This window comes from Gallus gallus, chromosome 1 (genome assembly GCF_016699485.2).
Source record: "Gallus gallus isolate bGalGal1 chromosome 1, bGalGal1.mat.broiler.GRCg7b, whole genome shotgun sequence".
Taxonomy (NCBI): domain Eukaryota; kingdom Metazoa; phylum Chordata; class Aves; order Galliformes; family Phasianidae; genus Gallus; species Gallus gallus.
In genome coordinates this window covers 48,916,625-48,942,911 of record NC_052532.1, presented here as the reverse complement: position 1 = coordinate 48,942,911, position 26,287 = coordinate 48,916,625, and the positions used below count along the sequence as shown (strand labels likewise).

The following is a 26,287-nucleotide window of genomic DNA, read 5'->3' as shown; positions in this document are numbered from 1 at the left end:
CCTTTTCTCTGAGTAAATATTTACATAAATGGGACCTTGTGAGCGTAAGGCTAACCCATGTGACTGTGACTCTTGCTGTTAATGGCTGTGCTGGGTTCAAGATCACCGCATGCTTGCTGTACTGCACCATGTCCGTTCTCCATGAGCAGCCTGGCTCAGGCTGAATGCGGCTGCAGTGACTGGGACACAGCTCCTGTCCCCAGCACAGCACGTGCACAAGCTGCAGTTGTGACACTGCTTGAGCAAAGTGCTTAAGCTAACATTTCTTAATGAAAGCAATGGTCTAAACTACAGGCACAAAGTAGACCAGTATTCTAAACAGGCAGTTTGAGGGAACTCTCTGAACTTCCAAGTGTGATTGTATTCAGCCATCACTTAACACGAGTCCACGCACAATCTTTCAGTCAGTGACTTGAAGCAAATTTTACTAAGTGCCAGGGAACTATTACCAACATAGATTAATGATACTGCCCTTGAAGTGTGGGCTCGGCACTCAGTCAGGGTACGTATGTCCAACTCTCAGGAATGTCTGTCCAGGACATTTCTGCTCTGGTGAGAAGCCTGGAGGAGCAGCATCATGCACTTGGCTTTCTAGGAATAACATGGAGCCAAACCACTGCTGCTTGACATTACTTGACCAAGGTGGCACCACGACTGCAGAACTGAAAAGCTGGTGCTGCCCCATGCTCCACAAGGCAGCATGTCTGGAGAGGATGAGCACACATGTGGTGCTTTGTCACCTGAGATGTCTAGAACTAAGCACAGATGACTCAAAACATTAAAAACCCAGTAGTTTATTTCAAAGTATAAATTTCAGGCTTGTCAGACAAAACCCCACTACAGTTAACACATACACACACACTAATCTACAGTACATACAAAAATGGGGAGAACTTGCAACTGCCCAGTTTAAATTGGACATAAAAGCAGTCCTTTTGTATTTACAAGTCCAGCTGCAAAGCAAAACAAGAAGTCGGATGGAGCTACTGGCAAAGGATTTTGCATGTTTAACTCGATAGCCAAGAACTTAAAACAGCTGAACAGGACTCCCCAAACAGTTACTACCCAGTTGTCTTATTTACAGATATACCCCATTAAATTAAGACAGCACTTCAAATATATATAAATATATGTGTGTGTGTGCATATAATATATAATAGAACAAAACAAAACAAAAAGGAATGCTCAGCCTGCGCAATGACAATGAGACATAAAGATGCATTCTAACAGGTGGGCAGAAGGGAGGAAAAGAAAAAATCAATTCATTTGCTTTTTCTTAGCGATTTCTTAGCCCCTCAGAAGGTATTCAGAAGGGAACACAGATCTGGTGGCAGGGCTGGCACAGTCACTGTCATTTGAACTCCCCTCTCCAGTGTTTTCATACAATGCCCACCCCTCCCCCAACCAACAAATTAAAAAAATATATATTTAATATATCAAGCTTCTATTTTAAAAAATCTGGATAGATATTTTTGAGCAAATGAAAATACTGAAGTTTATAAGAAGGCAGAATCACAGCTTGATTTTGTACAGTGTATACAATAGTCTAGAACTGGGGAATGGCTGTTTGGGGAGCAAGAATACATCTGACCTGGTCCCTACATATAATACAGATTCTGATTTAGTGGATGCTTAAGACAAACAGCATAAAGGAAGAAGTGTATAGATATTTTGTTATAGTACAAAACAGTGCTCAGATCCTACTATTGGGCCCAATCAAGCTCCCACTGAAGGCACGAGGGGGTTTTGCCATTATTTTCAAAGGAAGCAGGATAAGACCCCTTATTTTACAGGGAAGACACCATGGGCATTTCCAGCCTTGTGCTAAAAACGTTGGGTGTGTGAGTGTGTCACTGCTAGTGCTCAGTGATCTAATGTGTTAAAGGGTAGCAAGCACAACTGAAAGGAGCAGAGCTGAGACCAACTGCTACTCTCAGGAAAGCTGAGTTGGAGCACAGAAGTAAACACAGGCTGAGAGGAACCTGCCTCTGCACCCTTACATATTCTCGAGTTGTTGCTTTAGCTGCAGTACACATGCTGTACCTACAGTCTACACCCTTCCTAAGGTTTAGCTATTTGAATCCAATAGAGCTTTTTTTAGACTTGTACGGAGGTAAAGGAGGCCAGTGAAGCTGTAACTAAGAGAAAAGGAATGGCATTTTGCCACCAGCACTCCACAGGAGGGCTTCCTTCCAATCAGAAACAGAACTAACTCAAGTTACTTCTTGCCTGTAGGCACAAATCAAACCTAAACCAAACCAGAAAAATGATGAAAATAAAAAGTGTAGAATCAGTGCAGTGTTTGCCAAAACATGGAGAACTAGATCCGAGGTGGTGCAGCTAACGTGTCACGTACCCAATGGTACCAACACAACTCATTAGCCAGGAACAATTTATACTAGGGTACTGAAAATAAGGATGGAAAAACTTGCATTAGGTACAGGGAGGCATTTGGATAATATGCTTAACAACATGCTTCAACTCTTGGTTGTGGCCCTGAAGCAGTCAGCCATTTGGACTTCATGATCTCTGTAGATCCCTTCCAACTGAACTGTTCTAGTCTACCACTTGAAAGCTGTGTAGAGACTTGTAGCATATTTAAAAATGAAATACTAGAAACCTCTGGTAACCAACACTTTTATGATGGCTCCATTCTAAAACACAGTATTATCAGACCTGTACTGAATGTTCCCAGATATTTTGGTAATACTTTCAAATAAATTCTATTAAATGAAACCAGTTATTTCTGAATGTGTTACTGGTGGAAATTCAGTTTCCCAATATTTTTATTGTTTCTGGGAGGTTAAATGATAAATAAAAAACAGCCACTCCAAAACACTGGGAAAAGTGCCATCTGAGTTAAGCAATACTCCCGTTCATTAACATAAGGGGTAAGTACTCACTGCAGGTATCTGTTCCACAGTGAAACAGTTTTGCAGAAGTGGCACAGTTCTCTGCACATCAGTGTTAAGAACTGCTACCTGCAATGTCTCCAAACCGAGCAAAGTATCTGAAAAATCCAGCTATGCTTTATCATGTACTTAGCCACCAGCACTTGCTTAAGATCCTGAAATTGGATCTTAACATCTCTGCTGCAATGAAAGAGATATCTGCTTTCACTCTACAACTGTGATGGCCTCACTTAGCAAACAGTAGCTAACTTGCTTTATCTATTCACAAAAATGAGCTGCGCTCTGCCATACATAACAGAAACAACTATTAAGCAAGAAGCCAGCTTCAATTCTGCTGAGAATGTCTTTCTTTAGTAAATAAAGATGAGTCTTCTCTCTAAAGATGCAGTCCACAAAACCTCCACACAATACCAGGCCATCCCAACTATTACCTCCATTGGAGAAAGGAAAAAAAATTGTGACACAAGACTCTCACCACCCGCCTATCCCAAGCAAGACAAAGCTAGTAACAACTGTGATCTAAAAGCAAGCACAAACTATAGAAAAGCTCATGTATAGCTGAGGTTGGAATCAAAATTCAATAAGCAGCATAAATTCCAGGTTGGATTCTAATATTTATTTTAACTTTCAAACTATAAAACCTCATTGTACTGATACGGCCAACAGCCCTTTGGTACCACCTCAAAGACATTAAAGTAAACTGATGCTTTAACAGCCATCAACTGGAAGAAACTGCTCGAAACCTCTACTACAGAACTTCCTTTGTAAGGACTCAACTTTTCATAAGTAGTGTAAATGAATTATTAATTAGTCCTTGAAATAGGCAGACAAAACATTTAATTCCATATAGAAAAAAATCAAGGCATTATTGATCATTGGCACCAGTAATATGGGGAGAACTGTTATTCAAAAGAAAAGTTAAAACACTTTTCATATGTGAGATTCAGTGCAAACCTTCTCTCATGATACATAGACTGAGACAGAATTTTTGCTTACCCAAATCAATACAACTCCCATACTGACAGTATTTGTTACTCACCTGATGGAAGCAACAATCCCAGCTGTATGAAGGAGTGCAGTAAAGTAGTATGGACAAAAGTCTACAACTGAGTTTCTTTCACATAATGTTCTTGAAGGGAACACAACTTAAGAACTGATTATCACATAGATCATTTCACTAGCCATATTTTATGACTTTTTCAACCTTACTTAGTATTTAAATTTTTCAAGACAGCCAGCATTGGAATTAAGAAATATGTAACGTCTACAGCTTTGTCAGATGGTGAAGTAAATCTAAAAAAAGCCCAAACATTTTCCCTTCTAAATCCAGTATTTGGTTCTGCTGGACAGGAACAAGACGCTGTCCTTGTTCTTAAAAATGCCAAAATAAAAATCTTACATATCCTTTCTCGTCCAGGTATTACAATTTGGTTATGCATAAAAAAAGTTCAAGAACATGTCAACAGGATAGTGGGGCAGATGCACTGTTTTGATTTCTCAGCTCAGAAGCATCATGAAAGCTTCTAGGAACATTTGCAGTTGCTCACAAATTTTGGGCCAGTGTCTAAACTACTCTGGGGATGTTAGCTTTCTGCAGAGGCAGGCAGGTGACTGGAATAGAGAACTAAGAAGCCAACTTTGTACGTTTTCTTACCAACTGAACACCTAAACTGAGTGCAAACAAGTAGAAGCTTTCATGGTGCTACATCACATAGGTTTCTTTGGCTGAAATGCAGCATAGAGCTCTCCCAAAAGAACAGGAGGAAAAGACTCTGGTGGAAAATACTGTCTGTACACTCTAATATTCTTCACAGGACAGAAATGATGACTCATTAACTGCAGTGAGGGAAGGGCTGATTGCAAGTACAGATAAAAATGAGTCCAGCATCAGTAGATGTTACACTTTCTGGTCTTTATAGAAAGAAACAATCACTATGGGCCAGGAAAACGAGAAGCAGTAATGAAAGTCTAGGGGGGTAAAAGGAGAAGTAACTCCAAGCAAATGAACACCACAAGGTATCTGGCTACATTTATTTCTGAAATTACTGTTTAAGGCACAAAATAAATCTAAAAAACAGGGCTGGATGTATAAGGTGAGAGGCAGAAAAATTATCTGAGCTAGAGAGGTGTGAATGTGATTTCTACAGTCCAGTTTCAGATCTGTCCTAGGAATGCTCCAAGTGTGAATGGACGTAGATGGTGACAGTAGAGGAGAGCTCTTATTTAGGAGAGGTAGGAGGTAGTGGGGTGATTTATTTTTTTCCCCCACTACACCATCTCCGAATTCACAGACACTGGTTCCCTGGCCAGATTAAAGTTCCCTTCCCTCTCCTCAGACAGCTGATTACTGTTGGTAATTTAAGAACAGAGCACTCAATCTTCCAGCACACAAGTAAGACCTTGAATCACCTTTCATACCACAGCCTGCTCACAGAGAGCTAGGTACAAGAGGCAAATCTGTTCTTGCCTTCATGTTAGTGCCTTGATAGGCACTACATATGTAGTTCAGCTTCAGAAAAAAACTGCTATTTTTGCTCCCGCTCTGAAGCAGAATCCCAGGCATCTAATGTGCCCTTGAATAAAGAGTAGGTAGATGTCTAGGAACAACTGTCACCAGAACGAAAATGAAATTTTTGAATGGCCCATGACTTGACCTATCCAGAAAAACAGGTTCTCTTGCTGGAATTGAGACTTTATTTTTCTTTTGGTTCTCAACGTATGTAGTGTATCGCACAGCCGTCTAAATTAATCCTGCAGAGTGGATCTAAAAGTGAGTTTCATGCATGAAATCAACCCCCTCAAAACCAGGGTAACCTTTGGAAGTAGGATGGGTTTAAAGGCTCCAAAGAACTCCAGTTTAACTGCTCTGGGAGGAGATCACATCTGTAGACTGGGGGTCACAGAAGGGTCCAAAACGGCCATAGATGTCCTTTGCTCGGACTGCGAAGTAGTATTTGCTGCCAGACACAAACTGAGTAAGAGTGCATGCCATAGGTAGTGGAAGGGCCTTCACCTCCCCTATCTTCTTCCACTGGGAAGGCATAGTAGCACTCGGGTCCTCGTGGTATGCGTAGAGATGGTAACTGTCCACACTGGCACAACTCCGGTCCACTTCTATGACACTCCATGACAGCACAATACCATTCTGGCTCTGTACTCGTGCCAGCTTCAGCTGTGGTTTTTGAGGCAGAGAAGTGTTGGCAGCTTCAGGGGGCAGGCGTGGTGGCTGTGGTGCCTCTGGGAGCGGGGCAGGATGTACAGGGCGTGGTGGCTCCTATGCAATATAAGAGCAATCAGGGAAAGATAAGTCTACAGCGGTGGAAAGAGGTTTTAATTCATCATTCCCAAAGCAAATGGAAAGAAGTCAGCCTGCACTCACTCAACCATCACAACTCAAAGTCCTGTGTACAGAAAGCACCAGGCATAAACAGAAGCAGAGGGTGAGAAAGGGTGGAACCAAGGATGTCAGAAGTTATTATTCACATATAAATCACTACCTGTATAGAAGGTTGTCGCCACAGTTACTTCTCTATATCCTGTTTGCTTCCTACCCTTGAGATGATGGACTGTGAGCACCTGGCCATTTACCAAGACTGAGTGGGCAGGTTCACAATGAGTTTGAGCTAATCTGTATCTGAGCTGCTTCTCCCACATTACCCAGAACATCCCAGACGGTGGACTGATCTGGCAACTCAACCTCATCTTTTCAACAGGCAGCTTTTTCAGTCATAAGAGGATGAACTGGTAGTGGAACAACATGCATATTTATCACCTTAAATTGAACACAAAACCTCAGCCTCAGTTTCCAGAAAGTTTTGAAATAAGGGCAAAAATGTGACTTTACATTGAAACATTTCAATCACAGAAACTTTTCAAGGTCTGTTATTTATGTTAGTTAATTTCAATTTAGGAATGTGGTTACAATGGGCATGACATTTTGTTACTGTAATGCCAGGGACCTTTTCATGGTGGAATGAGCTAGCTTTTGTTCTTTAAGTTCTGTGTGTGTGATATTGGCTTGCTTTCTTCTCACTATCTATCAGTGGGAGATACGTGAAAGTCGAATGATGACTAGATTCAAAGAATTTTTGGCCACTTTGCTAACATTTACCAAATCAGGAGACTGGAAATGAGGTGACTATGTAACAATGGAGTATGCAGGAAACGTACTTCAGTCTCAACAACAAAATGATATAAAGTTAGTCAAAAGTAAATTTTGTCTTACTAAAAAGGGTTTGAGGTGAGGCAGAAAGAATCAAGCCAAGCAGTAATTAAAACAAAACAAAACAAAAACCCAAAGACCCCAGACCTCAAAAATTCAGGACCTGGCAATTAAGGATGTTGTCTGTACTGTGTTCTTCTACCTAACCTTTGCAAGCATCTGTACTGAAAAACTTATCATAGAATCACAGAATCCTTAGAGCTGGAAGGGACCTTTAAAGGTCATCTAGTCCAACTGCCCTGCAACGAACAGGGACACACACAGCTAAATCAAGTTGCTGAGGGCCTGATCCAGCCTTGCCTTTAAAGTCTCCAGGGACAGGGCATCAACCACATCACTAGGCAACTGGTTCTAATGCCTCATTACTCTCACTGTAAAAGATCTTTTCTTTATGTCCAACCTAGATCTACCCTCCCTGAACTTGAAGCCATTTCCCTTTGTTCTGTCACCACAGGCCCTGCTAAAAAGTCTGTCCCCTTCTTTCCTGTAGCTCCCCTTTAGATGGTGAAAGGTTGCTCTCAGGTCACCTCAGAGCCTTCTCCAGGTTGAACAGCCCTAGCTCTTTCAGCCTGTCCTCATAGGAGAGGCGTTCCATTCCTTGGATCATTTCTGTGGCCCTCCTCTGGATGCGCTCCAGCAGGTCCATGTCTCTCCTGTACTGAGGACTCCACATCTGGATGCAGTACTCCAAGTAAGGCACAGAGGCAGTGGGGCAGGTTCACCCCCCTTGACCTGCTGGCCACACATCTTTTGATGCAGCCCACGATACGGTTGGCTTTCTGGGCTGCAAGGGCACACTGCTGGCTCATGTCCAGATTCCCATACACCAGTACTCCCAGGTATTTTTCAGCAGGTCTGTGCTCAATCCTTTCTTTTCCCAGCTTGTATTGGTAGTGAGGGTTGCCTTGACCCAGGTGCAAGATCTTGCATTTGGATTTGTTGAACCTCATAAGGTCCTCCTGGGTCCACTGCTCAAGCCTGTCCAGGTCCCTCTGGATGGCATCCTGTCCCTCAGGTGTGTTGACTGCAACCCACAGCTTGGTGTCATCAGCATACTTGATGAGGGTGCACTCAATCCCACTGGCAATGTCACTGATTAAGATATTAAAGAGTATCGATCCCAGCACCGACCCCTGTGGGACACCACTTGTCACTCATCTCCATCCAGACATTGAGCCACTGGCCACCACTCTCTAGACTCAATCCTGCAGCCAGTTCTTTATCCATTGATCGATTTGCCCACCAAATCCATCTTTCCAATTTGGAGAAAATGATGTTGTGGGGTACCACGTCAAAGGCTTTAGGCCTCATCACAAAATGACAAATTGAGGTTGGAAGGGACCTCTGAAGGCCCTTTGGTCCAACCCCTACTGAAGCAAGAGCCACCTACAGGCAGATTGCTCAGGACCATGTAAAGGCAGCTTCTGAAGATCTCCAAGGAGGAGACTCCACAACCCCATTGGGAAACCTGTTTCAGTGCTCTTTCACCTGCACAACAGAAAGTGTTGTCACCCAATTCATAGGCAATCCCATGAATTATAGTTTCAAGCCATAATAAAACTTCTTGTGGCAGTTCTTTTGTACCCTTGACTCCACAAGTCACCTGCAGATAATTCACACCATTTTTCAATATGCAACACTGCTGATTTGAAGAACTTTTGTGTAAGCTAACAAGATAGCACAGCTTTCACTGTTCCTGACAGAAATTTATGAAGGTGATATGGTGATGGTACACATGTGAAGTGGCTGGAAAGTGTCTACAAGATATTTAACTGTTCTTCAATTCACACTGAGAAGCAATCTGAGACATATTAGTGCAGAGACAAGTCTGTAAATTGCATTAAGTAATTTTAAAATGACAGTACTCACTGCATGCACTTGTGGTGGTCGATGATGCACTGTAAGCTGAGGTGCTCCAGATCCAAGAGTTAGTCCATTGTTCACAACATATGCAGTTGTTTGAGGCATTCGTACTGTCATGCCTGTAAAAAGCACAAGGAATATTTTTGAGCACTGAATATTTAAAATCAGCAAAACAGAACATTGGAAGACAAACTCCTTCATTCAGCTGGATGACACCAAATTTCAAACTGACACATCCTTCTCAAACTGCCATCAGACTAATTACTGTACTAAACCAAACCCCCTTTCAATTCTTCTCAGCTGTGAAAGAAAACACGTGCTAATGTCTGCAGAAGGGACAAAATTATGTTTTTGTCATTTGTAGTATGAAATAAATTGGGGAGATTAAGGCAGCTTGAGCTTTACAAAAATAAATAAATAAATCAAATCACTTTGGGATTCAAGGAGAACATAAATGCTGCAGCAGCAGAATGACACCCACTCAGTATTCAAATGCTAGAAGGCTGTGTTGTGGATGGCATGAAAACCAGAAAAGATTACATTACTGTCCAAGAAACTTGTCTTCCCTCAGAGAATGGACACCACTATTAATATGTACTCACAGGAATTACCATTTCATTGCATCCCACAGCAAACTGACCGGACTGGCAGGAGTAAACTAGGTAGTTTTATAGCTTCATACCTAATATCCGGAACTCTTGCAAAATACCAAGCAGTTACTCATTTTATACTATGTTTCTCTCTCTTAAGTAACATTTTGCCCATTTACTGGTGGGACACACAGGTTTTATGAGCTCAGTGCTTTTCTGCTCATTGTTATTGGTTACCTAGCGTGTTCTTGCAATGGAGGGGAGCAGAGACAACATCTGTCTCAAATGAGAACAGGTGATTGATCTGCCCAGCCTAGTGGCTGAGCTGAAGGATGAAGTGAAGAGGTTGAGGAGTATCAGAGAGTGTGAGAGAGACTGACTGGTGGACCCACTACCTGAGAGAAAGGAAACAGGTTGAGGCCCCAGGTAAAGCGGAGGATCCCCTCCCCTCTTGTCCCTGGGGGTTGGTGACCTCAGAGACGGGGGGGAATGGAGACAGGAAGCAAGCAAATCCACTCCTGACCGCCCCTGCCTTCCCAGTTACTCTTGCAGAACAGGTATGGGGTCCTGCAGGAGGAACTAGTTGTCAAAGAGGAAGACAGGCAAACTGCTCCAAAGGTCTTATCTCAATCAGACAGGCCTTTCAGCAATGTGATCACCTCTTCCACAAGGAAGAAGAGAAGGGTTCTAGTTGTTGGTGAGTCACTCCTGAAGGCAACAGAGGCCTTAATATGCAGTGTTGACTCTCATCATAGTGAAGTCTACAGTCTGGAACCCAGGTTAGGGATATCATCAGGACACTCCCCAGCCTGGTGCACTCAACAGACTACTACCCACTGCTGATCTTCCAGACAGGTGGGTAGGAAGCAGAGAATCACAGAATTGCTTGGGTTGGAAAAGACCTTCAAGATCATCAAGTCCAACCTCAAGGTTACAGAGACATGGTGGGCCAGATCACATGACTGAAATGTGGCCATGGATGGCTATACTCTTCTCAGCAAAGACAGGCGAGCAAGGCGAGGTGGTGGAGGTGCTCTTTACGTTAGAGAGCAGCTAGAGTGCACTGAGTGCTATCCAGGGGCAGATGAGGAGTGAACTGAGTATTTGTGGGTGAGAATTAAGGGGCAGACTGGCATGGGTGACACTGTTGTGGGTGTCTATTACAGGCCACCTGATCAGGATGAGGAACTTGACGAGGCCTTCTACAGGGAGCTGATAGCAGCCTCACAATTACAGGCCCTGGTTATCACAGGGGATTTTAACTACCCTGATATTTCATAGGCCTACTCAGCCAGCCATCCACAGTCCAGAAGGTTCCTCCAGTACACTGATGGTAACTTCCTGATGCAAATGGTGGATGAGCCAACTAGGAGAGGAGCGCTGCTGCATATTGTTGAGGTTCAGGGTGCTGCACTTGGGTCAGGGCAATCTCAGGTATTTATACAATCTTGGGGAAGATCTCCTTGAGAGCAGCCCTGCGGAGAAGGACTTGGGGGTCCTGGTAGACGAGAAGCTGGACATGAGCCAGCAGTGTGCACTTGCAGCCTGGAAGGCCAACTGTGTTCTGGGCTGCATTAAGAAAGGAGTGGCCAGGAGGGAGAGGGAGGTGATTGTGCCGCTCTACTCAGCTCTTGTGAGGCCCCATGTGGAGTACTGCCTCCAGGCCTGGGGCCCCCAGTACAGGAAGAACATGGAGCTCTTGGAGCGCGTCCAGAGGAGAGCCACTAAGATGATTAGTGGGCTGGAGCACCTCTCCTATGACGAAAGGTTGAGGGAACTGGGCTTGTTTAGCTTGGAGAAGAGAAGGCTCTGGGGAGATCTCATTGTGGCCTTCCAGTACTTGAAGGGAGCGTATAAACAGTAGGGGGAACGGCTGTTTATGAGGGTGGATTGTGATAGGACAAGGGAATGGTTTGAAACTGAGACAGGGGAGGTTTAGGTTGGATATTAGGAGGAAGCTTTTCACATAGAGGGTGGTGACACACAGGAACAGGTTGCCCAAGGAGGTTGTGGATGCCCCATCCCTGGAGGCATTCAAGGCAGGCTGGATGTGGCTCTGGGCAGCCTGGTCTAGTGGTTGGCGACCCTGCACATAGCAGGGGGGGGTGAAACCTCAATGATCGTTATGGTCCTTTTCAACCCAGGCCATTCTATGATTCTATGACCCAGGTAACTATAGACTAGTCAGTCTCATGTCCATCCCTGGAAAGGCGATGGAACAACTTACCCTTGGCACCATCTCTACGCAAATTAAGGATAAGAAGGGCATTGGGGCAGTCAACATGGCTTCACCAAGAGGAAGCCGTGCTTAACCAACCTGATATCCTTTAATGAAGACATAACAAAAGGGCTTTGAGCTTAAAGAGGGTAGATTTAGGTTGGACATAAGGAAAAAGTCTTTTACAGTGAGAGTGATGAGGCACTAGAACAGGTTGCCTAGAGATGTGGTTGATGCCCTTTCCCTGGAGACTTTCAAGGTGAGGCTGGATCAAGCTCTTAGCAACCTGATTTAACCGTGGGTGTCCACTGCAGGGGAGTTAGACTAGATGACCTTTAAAGGTCCCTTCCAACTCTAAGGATTCTATGTCTCTATAGCCAGGTGGATAGATTATGGTAAAGTAGTGGATGTGGCCTATCTTAGTGAAGTGTGGCCTGGACAATCGGGTAGTGAGGTGGACTGTGAACTGGCTAAAGGAAAGAAACCAGAGAGTTGTGTTCAGTGGGACAGAGTCTATTTGGAGGCCTGTATCTAGTGGAGTCCCTCAAGGTTCAGTACTGGGACCAGTACTATTCAGTGTATTCATCAATGACTGGATGAGGGAATAGAGTGCATTGTCACCAAAGTTTGCTGATGACACAAAACTCAGAGGAGTGGCTGACATGCCAGAAGGCTGTGCTGCCATACAGCGAGACCTAGACAGGCTGGAGAGTTGGGCAGGGAGAAATTTAATGAAATATAACAAGGGTAAGCAAGAACAAGCCCAGGTACCAGTATAGGTTGGGGACTGCCCGTTTGGAGAGCAACGTAGGGGAAAGGGGCCTAGGGGTTCTGGTGGACAGCAGGATGACAATGAGTCAGCACTGTGCCCTTGTGGCCAAGAAGGCCAATGGCATCCTGGAGTGTATTAGAAAGGGTGTGGTTAGTAGGTTGACAGAGGTTCTTCTCCCCCTCTACTCTGCCCTGGTGAGACTGCATCTGGGATACTGTGTACAGTTCTGGGCCCCTCAGTTCAAGCAGGACAGGGAACTGCTTGAGAGTCCAGTGCAGAGCCACAAAGATGATTAAGGGAGTGAAGCATCTCCCTTACAATGAAAGGCTGAGGGAGCTGGGTTTCTTAAGCTTGGAGGAGACTGAGGGGTGACCTCATTAACGTTTATAAATATGTAAAAGGTGAGTGTCAGGAGGATGGAACCAGGCTCTACTTAGTGACATCCAATGACAGGACAAGGAGAAATGGGTGCAAACTGGAACATAGGAGGTTCCACATAAATGTGAGAAAAAAACTTCCTTCACAGTAAGGGTAAGAGAACACTGGAACAGGCTGCCCAGAGGTCATGGGGTCTCCTTCTCTGGAGACATTCAAAACCCACCTGGATGTGTTCCTGTGTGACCTAGGTTTTCCTGCTCTGGCAGGGAGATTGGACTACATGATCTTTTAAGGTCGCTTCCAAGCCCTGACATTCTGTGATTCTTCTATTTCTATCTAGAAATACCAGATCTTGGACAACCTCTTCTTTACAGGTCCCCAAGTGTATGATATCCAAGCATTCCAATTCTTCAGAATAGAAAGAGTAGCTCACAGAGTGATACATTTCAGAAAACCACAGATGCTTTGATAATTTCTTTCTATAAACAGTTATTCAGCTTTAACATAAGTAATGAGAATCAGACATCCAGGTAAGGACTGAGACAGTGATCTCAAATAGAGAGCTAAACCTTACTGTTTTTATTTAGCAGTAAAAATAGTTTAGCGGCTTCATATCTTTTTCCTATTAACGCACCTACCTAAGAAGCTAATGAAACTGGAAACTCTTACAGGATAAACTAGCTATTCCTTATGTATGAAAATTCAACCAGGTATGCTGCTTTCGCATGACTGTGATTCTGTCACAGGAAATTACAATAATCTGAAGAAAGATGGACAGAAGTACCTTAAGAACATATAAAGTACAGAGTTAATATTTATTCTGAGTGCATCTTTGTGAAAATCAGGTACACCTAACTATTTGGTTAAAGTAGCAGTACAAGCCTACAACTCTGCAAAACACGCTGGATGAGTTAATCTTCTGAAGAAAGAGTGTAGAGATCTTACTAAAGCACCTGCTACTGACCCTAAAAACAATTTCAATGATAATAAAAACCAAAACAGATTATCACCAGCATTTCAGTATTAAAAAGCTGTATAATAAGGATGGTTAAAAATCTAGAATGGGCTAAAAGATAAACACTGCTGACAGCTAAAAGAGATCAAAGAATGTAATAACTTTTTTGCTACAATTAAGCGAAACATCTACGTCTGGTATGCAAATGTGAAGCCTTGAAATAATCTGTATTCCATATAAACTCATCTTCAAACCTGCTCAGGCCAACCATCTAGTGCCCTTGTCCTGAGGTACATGGAAATCACAATCTTAGGGAAGAACTGTCAGTTTCTTACGTTTCAGGACATAAGTTTTTAAGTTTCTTATTTGGCTTGTCAGGCAATGGTACTGCATAATACTCTGACTTGAAAAGTATGTCTGTGTAAGTGCCTCTAACAGTAAGAGAATTACAGAGAGGTCAAGGTTTGAAGCGATCTCTGGAGATGATCTGGCCCAAACTTCAGCTGGAAGAATGCTCTTTGATTAAGTTATTAGGTTCTGTCAAATTGAATCTTATTTATTTTTATTGGAAACTTTTTTGAGAATTTCTGAGCAGATAATTGAAGGCTAAGCTTTCATTCTATCGATGGACCAGGAGGTCAGAGATCTGTTGTTGGATGACAAAATCACCCAAGTTTAGTTTCTGGAAAGTAAGAAGATGCAAGAACTATGTCAAAGGAAATGGGAATATGATTATTATGGGAATATGATTTCCCAGGGAGGTGGTGGAGTCGCCGTCCCTAGCAGTGTTCAAGAGGTGTCTGGATGAGGAGCTACGAGATATGGTTTAGTAGCTTGTGATAGCAAGGGTAATGGGAGGACAGTTGGACTAGATGATCTTGTAGATTCTTTCCAACCTTGTGATTCTATGATCAGTTCTATGATCAACTATGATTTCACCTGAAAAACACACGAATTCCCTCTCACTAAGTTCTCCTACATAAAGCTTTAAAATAGCGTATTATCTCTTGTAAGTTCTTCAACAGCACCTTAAGTATCTTGCATGTCCAATACAAATTTGGTACAAAGTAGAAATAGCTACTAAAAATAATTAAGTGAATAGACTGTTAAGTACTCAAAACTCCTTCCAAAACAGCAGGTAGATTGCACAGGTCTGACTGGCAGCTAAGGGCAACAATGACAAAAACTAAGGTGGATTGAGGTTATCCTGCCTTTTATAGTCCTCTGCCACCAGGAACACAAGATGTGGACGTACCTCTGAAAAGAATATGAACTCAAGTGCATGTGGCGCAGCAGTACCATGAGTTTAAGAAATATAAACAAATTCTCTGAAAGGAACACTTATTTCCTCACACCCTGAAAAGTCATAGACGTGGCTCAAGATATATTTGATCAAGTTCTGCTTAGCTAGTACTGATGATTTTTCACAACCCAAGGCAATGCAAGTGAACCTAGTTGTAAGATATGCCTAGAATTAAATGGCCACAAATATGCATGGATGTTCTTTTTTTTTTTCCAAAAAAACCTAGTGTGTCAGAACCATAAATCTGGAGGATTTTATGGAGGCACAATCTCACACTGTTCAAACACGAAGTGTTCTGAGTCTGACTTATACAGATGTTGTCTAAGAAAATTCCTACCTGGATGTCACATGAATGTAACCTCATCGGTCTGTACAACGGAACAGGGAAACTTACGTTAAACCATGTTGAAAAAGCATAGTAGAGCAATTGCGGGGAGCTAAAAAAGCAGTTAAAAACCCCTTAATAGCAAAATATAAACTACTATTTGATTTCAATGTTTTTATTGTGAAGATAGAGTACTTAATTCATATATTTTTCTGCTATGAGAAGACATTAGTTACGCTTGCAAAGTTGAGATGAAGTTGCTGACATACCTAGTCAAAGAAACACAATCATGCATCAGAAATTGATGTACTTGATGAGAAATTCTGTCTGTCTAGACTTAAAATAAGAAAACTTGCTGGGCACAGGACATAAGAGTTCATGACGGAATTTTAGATGGGAAATCAAACATAATTTAGTACATCCATATATATTTTAATCTTACAAGCTTAGTAACAAAATGGTCTTTATCTATCCTTCAGAACAGCTGTGCAAACATTACTTTCTGATACCTTGTGAAGCACTGGGAATGCCACCCAGAGATGCACAGTTGGTAGAAGAAGTGTGTGAGATAACTTCATTCCACTTTTTCCTCACTTACATACTTGCAGTGTGAATTATTTCTTAATAGCTGGAAATTTTCTCAAGTCTTTAGGCTAGCAAAAAAACCCCTCTAATTTGGACTAGGTAAAACAAAACCAAACAAAACAACAACACAAAACAATCCAGATCCATTAAGCAGAATGTATGAAGCTGTGCCGTGCTAGAAAGTGCCTGCAAGAAAGAATCCCTTACTTCCGGTCTGTGGGTTGACTGGCCTTAAACTTGGACTTGGCATGACAGCTCCTCTTACAGAATTCTGAGCTGGTGGTGCAGGAATAGTGGTATAGACCACCTGATGGTTAGTTGGGGTTCGTGGTATAGGAAGTTTTGCAGCCGTTTGAGTCACCGGTCGATGAGTTACATTCACTGTTGTCGGAGCTGGAAAAAGAAAGACAAACCAAAACCTAGAATGTAATTCCAGAACATGCAAAATAAAAGCTGTCACCACAAAATTCTATCTGCTTCTGATAGTGCAAGAAAGGAGAAAATAGCATAAACAAATGGTAATGGTAATTTTCACCTGAAACAGTAATGATGTCAGCATATATATCCAAATTCCAAACAGAAAAGATAAAAATAATATCCCAAAGAATCAGACTGAAAAAAAAAGAAAGAAACCCAAATCCTCCATTGCTAATAAGTCCAAACATAGGGGAAAAAAAAGATCATAAAAACCAAACAATTACTATATCTGATCTGTGTAAATAAAAGTAGTCCTGAGTGTAAGGATAGCCATGGAGAAGACAAAAATCACAACTGAACACAAGCAATTAAGAAGCCATACAACTGATGAGTTGTAAGACGATTCTAATGCCCAACAATTATCTACAGAAAAAAAAAACAAAAAACAAAAAACAAACAAACAAACAAGCAAAAAACAAAAAAAACCTAAACACGATTGTAGACAAAATAACAAAAAAGAAGTTACCTGTAGGTAATACATGTATAGTGGTCTGGGAAGGTCCACTTGTTGGCACACCTGTTTGCTGCAGAGGGTTTGGTTGCAAAGGTGGTAGGGGGCGAGACAAAGGCTGGGTAGGGATGCTCTGTGCTGTAGAAGCTGTCTGATTCTGCTTCTTGGCCTCTGCTTTAAAACAAAATAACAGTAACAATGACAACTGCAAACAGAAACTAGATCACAGATCTGTTCATTTCCTGTCATTCACACTATCGAAGAATATTTTCTAGCACATTTCTTTCATCTTTTCATTCTGCAAACCAAACTTAAAATTTCATTCAGTTCCTCCCCTTCATCATGTCAATCGTTTTCCACCCTATACTCCATAATGTTTCATTCTATCATTATGAAGTCTGTATTTCCGCATGATTTGAAAACCTGATTTTTTTCCACCGAGAAAGAAGGGGCCTAAACATTAAAAATGGCTTAAACATTGCTGTCTTAAACTTACTTTTTTTAAGTGATCATTCTTGTCTCCTTCTGGTGCTTATACCGTTTTATTTGCTGACTTTTCCTTTGTTTGATAAGATAGTCAGCCTATTTATTGCTGTTCTGAAACTTCATACTATTTTCTTAATCAAGGAAAACAGCTTTATTATTAAAAAAATTTAGAAGATTTCAAATTTTGTTTTCTCACACTGTCAATGTGACTTACCCACTGACTGGGAGAAATAAGAAATACAGCACTTGTATTTGTATTTCACTATAGTAATATTTTTCCTGATTTAGTTTATTTGTGGCATCGTAAAATAATTTGAGTGTAAATCTCTATGTAAACAGACCTTTTGTCCACAAGGAGAACTGGGAAGCTGTATTTTTAAGCTAGATTAGAGTTACAGTGGGCAGATAAGGCACCACCAAAAAACTAGGGAAAAAAAAACCAAAAATAAAAAGCAACTAGAAAACAAAATTAAGAAAGTAAGTTTTAAAGGCAGCCATTCAAAATGATTTGTCCTGACAAAACTGCACATGCAGCAACCACTAGTTCAGAAAAAGAGCACACAATGTAGAAATACAATATTATACTCCCGAGAATTCGTATCAGCAATATACTGAGGAACATGTTTAGAAACTATCAATTAAGTATGCTAATGAAGTTACATACAAGAACAGGGCTAATGGCAGTGTGGCTCAAGATGTTTATTTATTTATGAGGAAGTGGAAAGTATTTTGATGATCACACTGAGCCGTCTTTAACATCAGCCTCTGATAGCTTAAAGTAGCAGTACCCTTCACAAACTCTTGTATGATAAACCTAACACAATTCATGACCTCAAAAGTAATACAAAATAAACCGCATTGTCTCCTGCCTTTAGACTGAATAGCTGAGCTACTTTGCTGAAGTCATTTGACAAAAACAATTTTCTTTCAGTGAACAAAGCAGCACCTAGAAGAAGCAGTAAAGAGATCCTTGTTTTGAAACTACAAAGCGAGATATTTCCTGCTGTTTCATAAAGTAACAGGTCTTGTGATTAGTTCAAAATTCTTGTATTTCACATCAGTATGAGAGACTTCCCAGCATCCAGCAAACTCCTTGAAGAGATTACTATAGAGATGTACACATGTATTCACTTTGAATACTTACAGATTTCTACACATTTCAAATGCCATTGCATAATTTAAATGATGAATAATTTGAATGAGTGCATTCTTAGTCATGATCTAGAGAAGATCTGCTCATGATCCAAGTAGGAGGAATCCAGACACACTACTGCTATAAAAGGGTCATTTAGATAACAAGGACAGCCTGGGCTAACATGACTTGTTTTGTTTTTACCTCACATGGAAGCAACATCAGTTGTCCCTAACAAATCAAGAGTTCTGCTGAGATTCCAGCTGCTGGAAACTAGGTCAGGATTCTACCACCCAGAAATGATGAAAGATAACCAATTTAGATATCACTAGCAAACAGTTATTTAGCTATGTAAATGAAAAATCAGCAAGGAAAAACAAAGACTAGGTACACAGTAAGCACAGAATTAAAGTTAGAAGTAACGTAGGAACTGTTCTAATGCAAAATGAACGAAGTATCATCTTCACTAAAGATGTGGAACTTGAGAGAAAGGACAATTTGATTTCTGGAAATGAACATAAAATGGAAATCATCACTACTGGAGGCGTAGAGCAAAACTACAAATCTAAACCACAGCATGGAAAAGAAGAGGGGCTGATTTCCATGCAAAAAAATGGGCTTGCAACACTGCAGTCAGAGCAATGAGGTGCAACCACATTGTCAAAGGATGTAAAAGCACAACTATATTTACTCTAATCTTGGCACACAGACCCAAAGCAAAGAACAGATCAACAGATCAGATCTTCATTTCGTATTTACACAGTTGTTTATTTAGGAGGAAAAAAAGGATTAGAAGCTCTAACAATCTAATGGCTGAATACCAATTGTAGAAAGGTCTTTAATTAATCAGTCAACAAAGACAAAATCTGTCTAGAGGAAGTTTCAAAAATGTAATATAGAATTTAAACTTCTCAAATTACTTCAGATTATTTATTTCTAATAGATTTAAACACAGACAGCAACAACTCTTAGATTAAAGGAAAAGGGAAAAACCTTAAAAACAGTATTTTATACTAAGCAGAACTCCTTTTATTTAAGGCCAATCAGAGTTCTCTACTAACAGTCCTGCTTTACAGAAACAGCAGGGAATAAAAAACATGAAACTGAAACTCCTTTCTATCATTCAAGGGCATGAAGTAATACTTGCAGCTCAACTGCCCCAGCTGTTAGGAAAATCTTTTCCACTTACCTTGAGAGGAGACATCATCCTCATCATCCAGTGTAAGGTCAATGACACCTCCTGAATCGCTTCCTGTGACCTTCACGCTCTGAAAGACAAAACTCCTTCATTTTGCAAAAGCAAATCCAGGGAACACAGATGGAAAAGGGATATGAACTGAACACTGAGTAAGTGAGGTCTCAGAAGTGAAGCACTTATAAAGAAACTCATGAATTGAGCAGTAGGAGGAGATTTCAAACAAGCTGCTCTGGACTTGGAAAAACAGGCAAAAACCAAACGTATGGATTTTAGTATCAAATACTGAACTATCTCTTAACTTAATGACCAGTAGTATACTGTTATTTTACAGGTAAATAAATTAACAAAATGGTATTATTGAGTAACTTTCAGTTATGACACTTGTAATATTTTAATCCAATTGTGATCTGTGCTTTCCTTTATGGCAGTATAATCTTTTGACACAATAGTCACTGGGACAATGTAGGACAATGTATTACTCATCTTGACATAGTTCAGCCCACATGCCTACAGTGACACTGACTTCAGAGTACGAAAACCTCTTATGCAACCCATATACTGATAAAATAGGTCATCAAAAGCCATCAGAAAATTCCAATAGTTTCCAGCTTTTAACTTCTTTATAGTATTTTATCCATCATCACAAATTTCAGAATTCTGTCATCCTACATATAAAACTATTTGTGTCTACCTCTTTGGAGAAGATAAAGTAATCTCTGAAGGCTAAATGTTATAAAAACCCAGAGGGCCATCAAACAAGATTTATATTCTGGATCAACAGATCCCTCGACTGTTCAGACTGTTTACAGGAACCACCAACCTTTTTATTTAGCTGATGGAATAAATAATGGAAGAACCATCCTAGGTTTGTCTGGGTTTTTAAAAAAGCTTTCTAGAACAGATGTGGAATGACACGAATATCTGATATCTTAAACTTGAAGCAGAATTTGGTTTTGTAGAAGACATGATCATTTGTTGTTGGACTGAACTGCTATTGATTTATGGATTGCAGTAAAGCAGATTCCTTGGGACAAACAAGGGGTTAGGAAAACAATTATCAAAATTACTGAATAATTAAAAATAGCATAAGTTATCAGCCACACACAGCCAGCATGATAAAGTCTAGGAAGATTCAGATGTTACTGTGTGGTCTAATAGGGACAGATGCAAAAAGCCCAAGGATTGAGATTATCTGCTTTATGAACTTTAATTAGCATAAAGTGAAGCCTTTAATGAAGTCTTAAAGACAGTTCTCATACAGGTAAGGCTTTGAGGAGGGAGAAAAGAGGCATCACTAAATACAAATGAATGGAGTCTCTGAATTACTGGTCATTGGATTTGGAGGGCCTGACATGAATCATCATTATGCTTTTAAATTATAATACAATTTCTGCTGAAGTTCTGATGTTGCCACTGATTGAATTCTGCTAATAATATAAAATGTGAAGAACAGCTAAGTACTTAAGTTCCAAGATGACAGAAGTGACTTCTGCAGGGATTCCATCTTTGCTCTACATAGAGAAGCATCTTTCAGATCTATTAATCATGGAATTCTTCTGTTGAGTGATTTCTATTTCAAAGACCTTCCAACTTCAGTTTTCTTCATGTGATGACCTGATTTAACCACTTGAAGCTTAGGATAAATGCCACATTCAAATAACCAATAACTACTTGATTAGCATAAAATCAAGAGGAATTTCATTCCAAATTGATAATCTTCCCAGTCAGTGATGTGTATTTTAAATGATGGTTTTCTTTGCTAGGAGAAAGCAGACTGAAAAATAGGAGGGAAATCTATAAGGAACTGGAGAAAAAAGAAACTAACACTAAACTATCCATTCTTCCCCCACCACAGAATCTATTTTTCTGATGTAATTTCCTTCAATTCTTCCATAAAGAAATTCAAATCCCTGGAGAAAAATACTCTTTATGAAACTGTTTTGAAGCCCTACTTAACCGTGTCATTTGAGAAAGTTCTTTGAATTTCCAATATTACATGAAACTTTGATTTTGGTTTGTCTAGGTGGCCAGAATCTCAAGTTATGCAATGCTAAACAAATAATCCAATCAGCAAATTATGTCTCAAGAATGCAGTTTTCAGAAGAAAAGACCTTTGAGTTAACCACACTATTCAAGCTTTTCTACAGAACAACCCTGGCAGAAATCTCCTCAGTAAGAAATATCTTAACGTTGTTACATTTCCTTCTACAACCTGTACTAAAACTGTGGACCAGAAGGGCAGTTCTGCATGGTGCTCTCTTGTACAACCTCCAGTCCCACTTCCAGAGCACCCACTCCAGCTAAAACAAGAGGAAGTTGCACTCCACGCATAGCACACCATGAAGTCTTCAATCCCCAGAGCTAGATTCCTCTAATTCACCTGCCATGCATCTCCTGTGAATGAAATTTAGGGCTACAGGAAATTTAGAAGGTAACCTGAAATGCTGAAAATGATGCATGCTGTGTCTCGTAACAAAAGTATGTAGAAGGGTATGGTGTTGTCAGGGCATTCTTTCACAGAATAGACTGCTGATTATGCCTGCCATAAAGGTCAGAATTTTGGCTATTCAAAGTATCAGTCAATAGTTAAGAGAAAGAGTAGGCACCATTTCTACATTCTGTCGGATTCGCACAGTTTTTAGATTCTTGTAGATCTCTCAAATCCAGGAAAGAGAACAGTAACAGATTTAGGAAGAATGGGGAATTAGGGATTAGAAGACTAGTTTACATTTCCTCATAGGGAAGTTAGACATCTCCATGACCTGACAGAGCTGTTGTTTATTAGGTGTTTCTGGAGTGTTGTTGCTTACCACATGAATGGTTAAGACCTATGAATGAAACCATTTGGAATCATCCCTGCCAGAAGCAAGTAATAACGTCCTGTGCCCAACTACCAAAAAGGTATCAACCTTGAATATCGTGACTCTTTTAGTCAGAAATTATCTCAGGAATTGTTTTGTTTTGTTTTTTTCCCCTACAAGGACTTGCAAAAGCTCTACTTTGTAATAGAAACACATTTGAAGAAAGGCTAGAAAAAAACAACTGCTCTTACTCCTGCAAAGTGAAGGGAGGGGGATTTTGAGGAAGGGACTGCCATGTTGTACACGAGAAAAGGAGAGCTGCACTCAGCAAAACCATGAACCAGCTTGGTAAGATCTGTGGCACTTGTGAAGTGAAAGGAAGTGTAACAATGGACTTCGGGGCATATACAAACCACCTTCTCATTTAGGTAAAAACCTGAAATAAGTTTTTCAGCTCCTAATATTATACTTCAGCAAGCACTAAGAAACTAGTAACACAGAAAAGCATTTTGATCTGCTGTGAGTTTTCAGCTTTCTCCAAACGCAGGAATATCAAGAACTCCCGAATATTCTTCACCTGATCTCAATAGAAGAACAAGATGATACAACTATGACACCTTTTCCCTCAGACAACCACACTAGTGCAATGGTTAAAAACTTTTCATGAGAACCCAAGACGCATGTGTGGTGCCTTATTTCACATTTTGCCTGGCAAGTCTGAGTAACAGAAGAGTCAGTGGTCTAGAATAAACTGGAACTGAAACTAAATAACTGAAGTAAGGTGAAGTGATCTGTACCTACTTGGAACATGTTAGTAAAACTAACAGTTTTATTTTATTAAAGCAAACAAAACCACAGCCAACAAAACCAAAACCTCTGAAACCACCTTTTCTCATTTGTCAGAACTAGACCATCAGTCTCCCAAGTGACAGAAATCAGCTGCACAGAAATGTTTACAATAGTATCTGTGTAGTTTCTAGTAATCATGACATAAAAAGTTTATACTGAGGTTTACAATAAACTTAAATTGCCATACTGCCTTTTCCATCATCTGTAACCTGCTTATGCGTGTTAATACATATGCCATTAAACTCTGAATATGAGGAAGTGCTCCAAAAACCTGTCATTCATACCTCTGTTTCGTACCTGTTTTGTCCAGAGCTGACAAGGTAGCTTTGGACAAGCACAAATGGCGAAGAGCAAGACATGAAGATCCAGTTAACCACAACTGCATCTGACCTGCCTTAGTTTTAATCTTTTTCTGCTCACATATACTAGCTGGAAGTGTAGCAATTTTATGCAAAGCAACATAACATCATAAACCTCAAGAAAGTAAGCGTTAATTCTATGTGCTTGCTGTCAGAACACTAAAGACCTGCAAGACCAGCACTGACCGAGTTCCCATCTAAGTTTCCAGTGACAACGAAACAGGAACATAAATTTAACAATATGTAGAAGAATAGTTGATAGAAGTAAGTGGGTGTTTGCAGGCAACACGTTAAACAATTAAACCTGCAACAACAATTAGTCAAAGAAATTTGCTGGCAATTGTATGTTTCAAAGGTGCAAATATGGCTTCCAAACTTTAAATAAAAATATAAACTAACTAATACTAGCATTTGCATCTATTTAAAATCAGATTTAATATGACCTGCAACAAATCTGTATCAAGCATTTCTTTCCTGATTAGGTTTAAAATACTTCTTATACATTTATCTCTGCAGTTATCTTTCTGCAATTACTAAAATATGGAACTCATTCTAAAAAAGTAACTGGAAAGTGAACAGAATTTTCATTTAAAACATATTCTTCAACAATTTATTTTCTGGGGGAGGAGAGGTGAGGAAATTCTACTATCAAATGTCAGATTTCACAGACAAATGTGACAAATATTTAGAAAGACAACAAGAAAAATACAAGACATCATCTCTTACTGACTTTGTAATTGTAATATATCTTTATGCTTCACCTGTCACTGAACTTCCATTTGCAACTAAGATGTTTTGCATAAAAGCAATGTATCCTGTAACTGAACACTTCACAGATCAGTACAATGTAGATCTGTCTAAGAAGATTCATGCAAATTAATGTACGTTGGAGTTCAAAAGCAAAACACGAGGTGAAATGAGTGAAGAAGGGGTTACAAGGTAGGATTAAGAGCAGAAACAAAGGTGAAAAAAGAAAGCAGAAGGAAGAAAAAAAGACACAAAATGAGAATTACAAGCCAAGGAGCAGCTAAGCGTGAACCACTTCAAGTACTAGACTGCGTGAGTCTTCTGTAATGCTACTTCACTATTCAGTGTTGTGCATTTTTCCTCAAAAAAGCCAGCCAGGCAGAAGGAATCACACATTTTGAAAAGTGTGCTCTTTAAAGAGTATCTTCCAAATTCTACATCCTCTGCTGTGGTTTCTTCAATTCACAGTATTATGTCTACAACTGTAACATTTAACAATATGGAATCACCTTGAGCTTTGCTTGTAGGCAAAATAATCCACCCAAGCTTGGCAGATACAGAAGATAAGAATTTTAAGACTGAGTAGCTCTTTCATATAATTTGTGAAAGCAAAAGTTAAAGCATAAATTTTCTTTCAAATATCTGAGTTAAACATTTTAAGTCCTGAATCAGAGGTTGTCATACCTCTCAACACTGTTTGACAAAGTGATTGGAAAAGGGGGACAAGCCTTCATCCTATGGAGGTGACTTTTGTCAGCTGTGAAAGAAAGATATTCCTTCAAGAAAGATCTGGTATGTTACTTGGGCAAGTGGACCACCATGGAGAAAATCAGTACCCAGGGGTATTAGTTGTGCTGGAGGTGAGCTATAATATTAACCTAGACAATGAACAGCTACCCCAAGATCTATATGACATTAAGCGCCCATGACTAATGTGGCAGAAATGTGTACAGAGTGTACCATCACCACATGCCAACACACTGGCAGTAACAACCTGGAAAGATGATAAGAAGCCAACAACAGATGAAGTAGCCAGCCTACTCTGACAATATAAAGAAAATTTCTCTTCTTCCCTATGGGCCCATTTCACTTGTGAGGAAACCGTCCCAGGAGTTCCAGCAATTCAAAGACATTATGTCCTACTCCCCATCTGTATGGACTAGTGTCTCTGCTATTATAACAAAGTGTTCTTCTACTTGAGGGAGGAAACAGAGTATATACTCACCATGTGCCACTCTGTGGTTTAATCTTTGTGACCATGGAGAGGATATAAAAAAGAGGAATGGAAAATCCACCTTGACCCTAGAGGCACATACCCTAGAGGGTATGTGAGTTGCAAGTAAAACAACTGAAAAAGGCTGCTCTTCCAGGAAAATGGCCACTTCCGTTTCCAGTAGGCAGTTTCCCAGACAGGGAAGACGGTCTGATCTCATTTGTGAGTTTGATAATGAGCCTTTAAGTTTGCATTCACAAAAAGTGAGTAACAAAATAACCAGAACAAGAGGAGCCCTGCCTCCAGCCAGGTGGAGAAAAGGGACAACTCGGTTTATTAGACTGTGTGGATTTGATGATCTGGTATATCAGAACTGCAGAGCATAAAGCTCAAGTGGATGCTGGTGCACAGAGTACCTTAACGCCATCAAGTTATAAAGGAGGAGAACCCA

At 40.5% G+C, this 26,287-nt stretch overlaps 1 protein-coding gene across 12 annotated transcripts in view; it reads right to left on the bottom strand.

Moving 5' to 3' along the window:
- Window positions 1-778: 778 nt before the first annotated feature.
- Window positions 779-26,287, bottom strand: part of ATF7IP (activating transcription factor 7 interacting protein) — a 109,747-nt gene continuing 84,238 nt past the window's right edge. For 8 of the 12 annotated variants that reach the window (NM_001397085.1, XM_040696356.2, XM_046938700.1 and 5 more), the window contains 5 exons: window positions 19,859-19,937; window positions 17,067-17,225; window positions 16,331-16,516; window positions 9,004-9,116; window positions 779-6,186 (listed from right to left, as the gene is read on the bottom strand). In NM_001397085.1, coding sequence (NP_001384014.1) covers window positions 5,770-6,186; window positions 9,004-9,116; window positions 16,331-16,516; window positions 17,067-17,225; window positions 19,859-19,937 — 954 coding nt within the window. In that variant the 3' untranslated portion in view covers window positions 779-5,769. The remainder of the gene's footprint in view (window positions 6,187-9,003; window positions 9,117-16,330; window positions 16,517-17,066; window positions 17,226-19,858; window positions 19,938-26,287) is intronic. The other 4 variants (XM_025148445.3, NM_001397086.1, XM_040696343.2 and 1 more) reach the window with 1 other exon arrangement.